At 42.4% G+C, this 11,720-nt stretch overlaps 1 protein-coding gene across 1 annotated transcript; it reads left to right on the top strand.

Moving 5' to 3' along the window:
- Positions 1-8,766: 8,766 nt before the first annotated feature.
- Positions 8,767-10,077, top strand: LOC145397617 (uncharacterized). Its single transcript, XM_080270658.1, has one exon. It carries the CDS (start codon positions 8,767-8,769, stop codon positions 10,075-10,077), a length of 1,311 nt encoding a protein of 436 aa, XP_080126784.1.
- Positions 10,078-11,720: the final 1,643 nt, after the last annotated feature.

Below are 11,720 nucleotides of genomic sequence, written 5' to 3'. Positions count from 1 at the left end.
TCACCAGAAATACGCTACCCTGGTGATGGCTCGAACTGCCCTAGGTCAAGAGAATTAATTCTCTTGACCTAGGAACTGCCAACCCTTCGATCGTGAAGCGCGAGCAATTCCACTGAGCTATTCTGGCAGACGAACTATGTATGTCAGCGAGTATTAACTTATTTTTCCATTAACTGATAATTTCTCATCATCTAATTCAGTTCCATTCCACAGTCTCACACTCATATACACACACATACACACACACACACACACACACACACACACACACACACACACACACACACACACACACACACACACACACAGTTCCTGTTTCATAATAAACTGGTAACATTTTACTTACCGTATAAATCTTGCTCTCCTCACTCACTCTTTCATTTTAGTCTTTCCTTCCTCTCTCTCCCCCTCCTCCTCTGCTCCTCTGGTCAGCCAATAAGCGCCGAGGTCATCGTGTGTGCCACCCACAATACTTTGTATCAGATCCCCATTGGCTGGTCAGATCACAATTGGGATCGGCAGTAAGAGCTTCAGATCCTAAGTTTATGGCTGTCTTTTAGTTCCCGTGCCGACCATGCCACCAGATACACCACCTTATTGTCTCCTGCATCACGGTCTGTTGTTCTGATGCCACAAGCGGCACCAAGGCAAAAACAGTACTATTTTGCCATTGTCTCCATCGTAAGCCAATACAAGCATGGGCTAAATGAATTCGAAAGTTTTAAAATCAAAGTAGATCCCGGGAAGCATTACTAAACTTTCATCCTAAATGCTGCATTTTTTAATATGATTTGTTTCTGAATTATTAATATATTTTTAAATCAAACCCAACGATGCACCACCAGTGACATTTTTCTTCTTCATTAAATATCTACCCTTCCCTGACTGTACTTCATCCATTACCATAACCCAACCCAACCTAACCTAACTAACTAAACTACTGGTACGTAACCCAGCTTAACTCACTGTAACTCAATCCAGACTAACAAAACCCAACCCAACCAAATCTGTCCTAATTAAGCCCAACCCAACCCAGCCTACCCAGCTAATTCCAACCTAACCCAACCCAGCCTACCCTAAAAAACCTAACCCAACCCACTCTACCCTAACTAAACCCAGCCTCATTCACCCAACCCTACCTTCACTTAACCAAACCTAACAACCTCTTACAGCTCAACCTAACCCAACAGAACCTACCTCAATTTGGCCTAATCTAATTTACCCTTACACAAATAAACCCAACTTGGCCTATTTTACCCCAGCTCAACCCAACCCAACCCAAGCTAACCTCGCCCCCCCTGTAACGTGCTCAGTCAGGTCACGTGTTTGCCTGTGTAATCCTCCTGACCACCGCCACTACACAACACGATAATACCAACCACCATCATCTCTCTCTCTCTCTCCCCCAAGCATCCTATCCCTGGGGGTAATAATAACGAAATTCTACGGATGTTCAAACGCAAAGTTCAATTAACGAGAACACTGTATTACCAACTTTCGCACCATTTCTGACCCAGCCTTCCTGTCCTCTTTAATAGCTTTTTTCTTTTTCTTTTCTTTTATCTTTTTTTTTTTTTTTTTTTTTTAAACCCTGCACAACCACCACGACGATTCTTCTGTACATTCTTGATGCCTCACACGATTTTACTTAACACTGTGTGTGTGTGTGTGTGTGTGTGTGTGTGTGTGTGTGTATGCACTGTACTCACTCCCATTCTTCCTCTTGCATCGCCCTGGCCGCTTCCTGTGTAGCTCGATGCACTCTTTCAGCGGCTGTAACACACACCAGATGACTTTATTCAGCTAAGTACAGGACAGGGGGTTAAGACTTGTAATCCTCCGTGTATCAGACCTGCAGCGAGCAAATTAATCTTCTAAATCCCTCCCTGTTGTCCTGTCCCTCCCTCCCACCTCACCTCTCTATCCTCACTGATTAACACGCTGACCTTTTCTCTATACCTGTTCCGTCCTCCTTTCCTTCGATGATCTGCTCCTAAATGAGTTAATCTGATAACTTCTTGTTCCCTTCCTTACTGACGGCGGCTCTACTGTATCACTTATGGATAGGATACATTTAAAGTATATCATCTCAATAGATAATGCGTGCTGCATCCATCTACCAACACACTCTCGCCACCAGTCCTTTCCAGCTCACTAAAGCAAAAATTAACCGATATCCTTAGTCTTTCGCACATGCAACTATAGTCTGACAAATCTAAACGTAGGGTTTTGGTGGAGTCAGCCCCTCCCTGCACTGTTGCCACGTTTCCGAGCTGACCTCTCCATCAGCGATGACCTTGACACTGTTTCCCTCTTGTGATCTCCGTTTTTCTAATACCCCCTATACCCCTGCCACCAACACCCCCTATACCCCTACCCCCAACAACACCCCCATCAACAACACCCGCTATACCTCCACCACCAACACCTCCTATAAATATAGACCCCCACCATCAACACCTGTATAATAATTAGCCGTTGATAATTGCTATGCTATTTTATTGAGAGCATACGGAAAAGTAACCAACCGTACCGTAACTGCTTAACTCTCTCTCTCTCTCTCTCTCTCTCTCTCTCTCTCTCTCCTCCTCCTCCTCCTCCTCCTCCTCCTCCCAGGTGCATTGGGAAACATTCTACCCTATTGCTCAAACTCCCTAATCTTACAATCCCATCTGTCTTAATCCTTCCCACTGCCTTCGTTCCTAAATCCCTTAATTGATCTATTTTTAACCTAAGTGTCCCCACACCTTTCAAACCATTTACCTCTCTGTCACTATTCTCCACCATATGTATCAACTTGTATTATATTGTGTATAGAACTTTCATACTGTATGCTGTACTACTGTATAATGTATAAGAATACCCACTGTTTAGTGGAAATAAAGTTTTATTATTATTATTATTTCTCTCTCTCTCTCTCTCTCTCTCTCTCTCTCTCTCTCTCGCTAGATTTTGTTATGTGTCATCCATGGTTTTTTACTTCCATTTTTATGTATGGATTATAATTTTGACTTTATTTCCGCACCACCCTTGAGGTAAAAGTCACGGCGCGTTTTTTCTATAGAGGTTTCCCCAATAGGCCTAAATCTGGGGTGAGTGCTGCCACCCCAGAGCTGTTTGATATATTTATTTTAATTATGAAAGGATCACCTCTTCCCACTTTTATCCCTTCAAATTTTCTTGCAATTATACTTGCTAAATTAATTAGCAATGTTAGAAGTGTTGGGGAAGTAAATAATAATTAGAATATTTTTAGAGCAACACTGCCAAATTTTTATGCCACGTTTCTCCATTATCGTATAATATAGTATGCAGAATAGTTTTATTCTTCCTTGATACATGTCAGCACTTTCATTACAGTTATATTAGTATGAGTTATGTTTATGTATCATTCCTGCTACACAAACCACAGGCGTTATACATCGTAGGGTTAGGAAACATGGCAATAGTGTAGGCAGAGGCAGACTCCACCAAAACCCTATGTTTAGATTTGTCAGACTAGTCAACTCTGGAACTGTCTGTCTTAACCTGTTTCCTGTTCAGGCCGAAGTTCCGAAATCGAGGAAGAGAATGGCAGGAGGAAGAGGGAAGGCGGAAGGAAACAGTGATGAGGGTAAACTGTAATAAATGTGAGGGTCTACTTTGTTAAACGCAATGTACCCAGGCATCTCGAAATGAACGAATTTTTATTTTGGCTCTTTTCTGTTTAACTTTTTCCCGGGAAGAACAAATATTCCCCAGGCTTCCAACCTTTGTTCTTTCTTTTTCTCACCAATATATTTATAAAAAACTGAGTATGCAATGTCGAGGCAAAATTCATGGGTGGCCAAAACGTAAACATGCTACGAGAAAGTCCCAAGAAACAAAAATCCCATTAGTGTATTTATCAAGAGGCCATGCAGTTTTCAAGGCCTCAGTCACATAAATATTATACCCAACACTACAAGACGTTCATGATTCTTTATGCATGAACGAAGAGTAACCTTATTTGGAGTAACCTAAGTAGCATAGTACTGACCACCTTACCTGAACTATACCTTCTGCTTTAACTTGACCTAAAACTGTCACCTCTCCATCCTGAATGCGGACGGACAAGCAGGCAGACAGACGAACAGACAGACAGACAGACAGATAGACAGATACCGGTACATGGATAAAGACTGATAAAAACAGATATATACGTAAATGGATCAGGCAGGCAGACACTCATACATAAACACATTTACGCAAGAACTATGGAATATTAAAACATTTCTCTCGTAATAAAAGTTAAAACGAATAATAAAAATAGCCGAGAATCTTCTGTAGCAACGCTCAGGCAAAAAAAAAAAAAAAAAAAAAAAAAAAAAAAAAAGTCTTGCAAAATCCCCAGTCGTTGTGCAAAGCTGACACTGTAAATTCCTTCACCTTTTTCCCCACACTGCCTATCTGCGGGCACATGGAATTATACTAGCTAGACTTTACCCATGGAACGATATTTCTCTTGTATTCTTTCTACCACCAGACGATTTTATTCAGCTTACGCAGGACATCTGGGAGTGACGGGGTTTACTGCCTGGCTTCTCTCTGTACCATCAACCTATATCCTTCCACTTCTTCACCTCTCCCCCTTTTTCTTTATAGACTTACCTCATACTTTTTCTCTTGAGCTCTGACACACTACCCTCAATATCTATCAGCCTGGGTGCTCTCTGTACTATCCCTACTTCCTCTTCTCCTTTTACCTCTCCTTTCCCCTTTCCATATTAGTTTAACTCTTACTGCAACCTATTCATTCAAGCTTTGACATACTCCCCTCAGTATCTAACTCATCACCTTTCACTTATTCTTCTGCCATCTCTCATCTCTATTTCTGAGTCAACAATCTTTTCTATCGTCTGTACTTTTGCCTTTTTTTATTTACACCGGTTCCCCTTCCCCGCCTTCCTTCCTCCACAAACAACAGCCAGAAACAGGCTGAGGTTATAACTGTCCTGCAGGCTCTCATCTTCCTTTGTTTATTTCTCCCTCTCCCCTCCCCCGTCTCTCTCTCTCTCTCTCTCTCTCTCTCTCTCTCTCTCTCTCTCTCTCTCTCTCTCCACCAGCACTCCCTAAGCTGCCATACACCACCGCCTTTAATCACCTTCTTTATCACCCACACAATTATTACAGTTTACCCTCAACACTCTTTCCTTTCGCCTTCCCTCATACTCCTTCCATTCTATTCCTCGACTTCGGAACTTTAGCAGAAGGCTTTATATTCAGTGTACAGTTACGGAGACCATCAGCGTTACACTTTGTATTCTAGTATTATTATGAAACGCGTATATAATATTCTGAGCTCAAAATATCGCATTACGGGGCTTCGACATTCAATTATGACTACATCGTTATTAATTTACTGTAAGGAAGTGGATGGATACTCATGCCAAATGCTGAACAACGACTCTTTTCTCAAAACTAATATATTCTCTTCCAAAACATACGGAAAATGTGGACGACCTAGGAAAACAGTACCTGCAACGCCCATCCCAATACCCCAGTATATTCTACAGGAAAAACAAAGTGCTGTACTAAATTTTCATCCCAGAGTTCGTGGTATAGAATAGTGATGCAGAATGCGGTACATTTGTTGATGGGGTGGGTGGGCGTGAGTGGTGGTGTGGCAGGTGATGTGGGGACAGGGGAGGGGGAAGCAGGGGGAAGATGATGAAGATTATACAGGAGCTGGAGAAGCAGGGGTGAAGGAGGCACTGGAGAAAGGGAGGAAAGGTAAGAAAAGAGCAGAAACTTTAGAAAATGTAGGAAAGGAACTGACCTAAGTAGCTTTGAGAGAGAAGGCATGTGTGTGTGTGTGTGTGTGTGTGTGTGTGGGTGTATTATATACAGTATATACTGCATGGCACAAAGCCAGAGCAGGGCCGTAGTGGTAACATGACTGATGGCCGCCACAAATGCATGGCAGTCAGGCTTTTACTACACTCACATTTTTCACTACGCTCACCGCCACACAACACAGTGTTCTGCATAAATGTTTATTCAACCATTCTGTTAATTTTATCATTTTAGATTCCGTACATACCTGTAATCAAAATATTTCTTTTTTATAACATTTGTAGATGCTGCAATATTTTCGCTCACTGTGTCATTTATAAAACGTATTTATAAAGTGTGTTAAAGCATACAAACGTATCGTGCTAATTACATAATTTTAACAGCGCGGGTTCTGCAAATACAATATATATTTTTGTATCGATATCTAGGCGATTCATGTGAATTTGTTTATTCCCGTGTAATCATAAACGTGGTGGTTTGTGGCAACGTAGGTCAGTGGGTGGAGGTGAGTGAGTCAGTGTTGCCGTGCCATACATAACATCACATAACATCACCTCACATGGGAGGCTGGAGGGTCGGGCTGATGACTATGACGGTGACACAAGTTACCGAGGAAGAGGCGTCCATACCTCGTTGTAACACGCTCATTACACCGACGTATAATGTACCGGCATCTGATTTTTTGCTACCACAAGACTCTATTACCCAGTTCAGGAGAACCCCTTACCCAGTTCAGGAGAGCCCCTAAAACTGAATTGGTTCCTGGAGGCTGTTACTAATGTCTCCTGTCAGAACAATCTCTCAGAGTTAAATTTCAACTGTCTAAATGGCCATGAGTCAATTTTACAGACGTCACAGAACCGCAAGAGTTAATAGCCAACCATGAGGGCGATACCAGCAATAGAAACAGGGAACAGTTTGTGAGGGAAGGATGGTAAGGAAATATCGGTGTGTGGATGGGCTATGGACATATAACAAAGACATGGCACTGTGAGAAGAATGTACAGTCGATGGCTTATTACACCACGTTACCTTCACCCTCCGTGCTGAATACAGAAGCCTTCATGTGGTGGCACCGATATAACCACGAGACTCCACCGCCAGCTTATACAAATGTCCCCCGACTACTTCCCCACCCTTTCAAAAGCAGGATGGTGGACTGCACAAGGGAAACTTAAGCCTGCAGTCCACCGGGTTCACGTTTCAAATCTGCCTAGGGATATAACAACAACCTTCACGCTGCCCAGCCCCCAACCACAACACCATGTCTGTGTTTTCAGGAACTTGGGAGGCTTTCAACACCTCTTCCTGACGGATTTACTCGTCATATACCGGTAGCACCCTTAGTGATTTTATATGTTACTTGTATCTCCTCAATATAAACATCTTTTTGTGTGGCAGGTGGGGGCGCTCACCATCCACTCACTCGATGTAGTGCTGCTCTCGGGTGTCTGCCCTTTCCTCTCCTCTCTCCATTCCTTCCTTCCTCTTCTGTCTTTCTTTACTTCATTCTTTCCTCGTCCTTCTGCCTAGGGATGACTTTACACTCCCTCTTTTGTCCTTCCTTCATTCTTTCCTATTTCTTCTGCCTATGGGTGACTCTACACTGAGTGACAAGCCTAATGGTTTCCTGTTCACCAGGAAACCATTTACTACGCTGGGTGGTAACCATATAACCAAATTATGGCGCCTGGTGGTTTAGTGGGTAATTACAGCGCTCCAATTGGATTAAGCCGATGAAGGTTTATATCCATGGGGTGGTTGGGGTTATTGCTCATGTAATGTCACTTAGGGATGAGTGAGGCTGGTCACTCTCATCGTAAATGTTAGGACCCAATTGCCTAGCCCCGGGCTTCTACGCTCCTCATGGGGCAACATAGAATTGGATGATGGATGGATGGATGCACAACTATCACAAACAAGAATCTTAACTCACCAAATCCATTAATAAACCGATTAGTATTATTAACCCTTCCTAATTTTGTGTTACTTATACCTTTGAAACACCAATATTTCTTGCGTAAATAACACATAATATTAACACACCAAAAGCAAATATAAACTGAATAGTAACAGGAAGTAGAGACGAACATACAATCCAGATATTGTTCCTTCCAGTATTGTGTACCGAGGCAGTCTGGGCTTTATCTAGGTGTATTTTAAGGGGCGCGGACAAAAACTCACCGGACATAAACTCACTGGACAAAAACTCACCGGACAGAAACTCACCGGACAAAAACTCACCGAAAAATATCTAAGGAGGACAAAAACTCACTGAGCAATATCTAATGAGAATAAAAACGAGTAATGATTTGAAACATGTTACGACACTTTAAAAAGACCTTCTTTTGAAACATTTGAAACATGCTTTGACACTATGAATAGGATAAAGAGGATAAAGAGGATACGACGCTTTAGAAACAGCTTTTCTTGAAACATTTGAAACATGCTTCGACACACATGTTTGAATTATCCGTTATTGTATTGGTGTTCAGGTTTCTCACATCAATATCAGTAGCAATGGAGATCATCAAAAACAACAAGGGTGGCCAACAGCTGTGCGTTCATGGATATATGTACGTGAAGAAGATATCGAAGAATGAGTGGATACGATGGCAGTGCTGTCAACAATCAAGCCTGAAATGTAAAGGAGCCCTAACTACGGATGTAAATGTAAGGAGTTTCATTAAGGTTGTGTTTCCCTAATATAGGGAATATTTAAGGAGGTGCGAGGTTGTTTGAAAGGAATGAAGCGACTGAGTGTGGAGTGAGGCTAGATGGGGAGAAAATGGAAAATGTGAGTGTATTTAAATATTTGGGTAGTGTGTTGAGTAAGGATGGAAGTTGGAAGATGAAGTGCGTGTAGTGTAGTCAGTGTAGACGGCGGCAATAGATAGATAGATAGAACTAACACTGAATTCATATTTTTTTTTTTTTTTTTTTCGTTTTTAGATGCAGAATCCGCGCTCCTTTGTTGATCACAACCATGAAGCAGATGAAGCCTTAGTTTCTGTCACAAAATTAAGAGCAACCCTAAAACAACAGGCAAGAGAAACTAAAGGTCGCCCAAACCAGCTGCTTGCTCAGGGATTGGAATCTGCAAGTGACGAGGTTCGTGCCCACATTGGTCAGCTGGATACATGCAGACGTGATCTTCGTCGGCAGAGGCGAGGTGCATTACCTAAAGAACCTGCAAATGTACGTGAACTAAATATTACAGATGATTGGAAACGTACATCTGGTGAACAGCCACGACGATTCCTGTTGCATGACAGTGGTGCGGATGCCTGCAACAGAATGGTTGTATATGCTACTGATGAGTGCTTACGATTACTGTGCCGGGCCCGTACGTGGTTCATGGACGGGAACTATGCTATGGCTCCAGAAATTTTCCAGCAACTTTATGTTATTAGAGCCCCATTAGGCGAAACAGCAGTTTCTTGCGTGTATGCATTCCTGTCAGGAAAGTCACAAAATATATATGAAGAACTGCTTCAAAGTGTTGTAGATGTGTGGGAAAGGCTAGGGTTTACACCAGATCCCACAGAAATTGTACTAGATTTTGAGAAAGCTGCCATGCAAGCTGTCAGTACCATTTTAGGTCCTCATGTAGCCACTAAAGGATGTTTCTTCCACTTGACGCAAAGTACGTGGCGTAAGATACAGGAATTAGGGCTTGTGAATTGCTACCGTGAAAATGATGATTGCAGACTGTTCTGTGGAATGATGGATGGGTTAGCATTTCTTCCATTAGAGAAGGTGCAGGAAGGTATGCAGTTTTTGAAGGACAACACCCCTGAAGAATTTGAAGACCTCCTTGCATACTTCAACAGGACATATGTTACAGGTACATTCCGTCATGTACGACTTCCTGGAAATAATGAAGGCCCAGAATCACTACAAGCCAATATTCGACGACTTCCACCTCCTTTTCTGCCAGGTATATGGAACGTGCACAGTAATACCCTAAATGATGCAGCTCGAACAAACAATATGAGTGAAACCTGGAATTCATCATTCAAGCAGCTTATTGGTCATTCCCATCCATCTTTTTACACTGTTATTGATAACATTAGGAAGGATGAAGCCTTAGTCAAAACCATGATGCTGCAGGATGACAGAGGGGAGCCTCCAAAGAAGAGAACCAAGAGAAACTATGTTCGTCTTCAGAAACGTTTAAAGAGTTTATGTGAAGATATAGTTGCCGGTAGGAAATCGACAGAGGAATTCCTTCTAGCTGTTGGGCAGTGTGTCCGTTTTTAAACCTAGGAGTTCACTTTGTTTTGAATAACTCATTTAATGGACCAGGTTTTCAGTATTATAGTTCAAATAATCTTCTATGTTTTAAAGTTTTTAATACATAAATATACCATTTTTAAACATATCTGACATACAAAAAACTTTCTTTTATTTCGGTGAGTTTTTGTCCTCCTTAGATATTTGCCGGTGAGTTTTTGTCCGGTGAATTATTGTCCGGTGAATTATTGTCCAGTGAGTTTTTGTCCGGTGAGTTTTTGTCCTACCCCCGTACTTACCGTGTGCGTGGTGTGCAGCTGTATATAAAGGTGTGTGTAGAGAGGAGAGTTGAGGGTTGCTAGTGAGGACCAGGGTTGCCAAGGTCGCGGTTTTCCCGCCAAATTGGGCTGGTTTAGAAGCTCTTCCGCGGGCAAATTATACCAGTCGCGGGTTGCGGTTTTTTGGGCTGGTTTGAAAACTGTTGCGGTTTTTTGGGCTAGTTTGGAGTTAAACCACATCACGACAAAATACTGAGAGGGAGAGAGAGTTGTTTAAACATACGGAGGAGAGAGAGACCCTCTAATACTCCCATAGGGACCAGTGGGTGCAGCCCAGGAGAGATCCAGAGCAGTTCTGGATAACTATATAACCATACAGAATCGTGCGGAGAGAGGGACTTTCAAGAATCAGGCAGTTTTGTTTCATGCCTGCTATCGTTGCCAGCAAGCAATGCCGCAATAGAGAGGGTTTTCTTTCAATATAATTTAGTGAAAAGTAAATTAAGAAACACTGCAGCATGAGACAGTTAAATGTGTTGTAATGATTTCACATCAAACAAAATGATGTTAGCAAGTTTCACATATGACGTAATGTACACAAAAATGAACACAGTGATGATGATCATGAGTTAATTATATAAAACGCTAATTTCGCATAATAAGAGGATTTTTAAAATAATTATTGGTGTTGGGCTACTTTTGGGCTGGTTTTCAGTTGGGTTTCCGCGGGCAGAGCTGGGTGTGACTTGGCAACCCTGGTGAGGACTGTAGTTTGTAAGGTGGTGGGTTTTATGGTTCGTATCTTTCAATCACTGTGTGTGTGTGTGTGTGTGTGTGTGTGTGTGTGTGTGTGTGTGTGTGTGTGTGTGTGTGTGTGTGTGTGTGTGTGTGTGTGTGTGTGTGTGTTTAGCGCCAGTAATGATCGTTGGACAGCAAGAGGGGCCTGGGAGGTGGCCAGACAAATATGGCGCGGTGGAGGGAAGGAGGGAGGTGGGGTGCAGGCTTGGGTTCGAGTACATTTTTCTGTACTCGAGTTCAAGTACGATTACATTACGGTGTCACGAATCCAAGTACAAGTACTCCGTTTTATAGCTGAACTCGAGTCCAAGTACGAGTACATTTGTCCTGTACCCGAATCCAAGTACGAGTACACCTTGCAATTAGTACCAAGGTGCTAACATATTAAAAGCAGCTTATCAGGAGTTAGTGGGCGTGGCTGTACACCACTTGACCTCAGTGACTCACCAACCCAGGCCACCTGGCCTCTCCAAGGACACACCATTGTTACCCTCACCACTTTTATATATCATGGTTGTACTCGAAAGTACTCGTAAAATTGTCGAGTACTTTGAGTCCGAGTACAAGTACAAGTACTATGGAAATTTTAAACCC

The sequence above is a fragment of the Coenobita brevimanus genome, chromosome 42 (genome assembly GCF_032717465.1).
Source record: "Coenobita brevimanus isolate Jiangsu-jjx chromosome 42, ASM3271746v2, whole genome shotgun sequence".
NCBI lineage: Eukaryota > Metazoa > Arthropoda > Malacostraca > Decapoda > Coenobitidae > Coenobita > Coenobita brevimanus.
Note: the sequence above shows the minus strand (reverse complement) of the source record. Positions and strands in the feature narration are given on the sequence as shown.

What these genes read in the sequence shown, in the direction of transcription:
- LOC145397617 (XM_080270658.1), top strand. Translation starts at nt 8,767, where the DNA reads ATGCAGAATCCGCGCTCCTTTGTTGATCACAACCATGAAGCAGATGAA.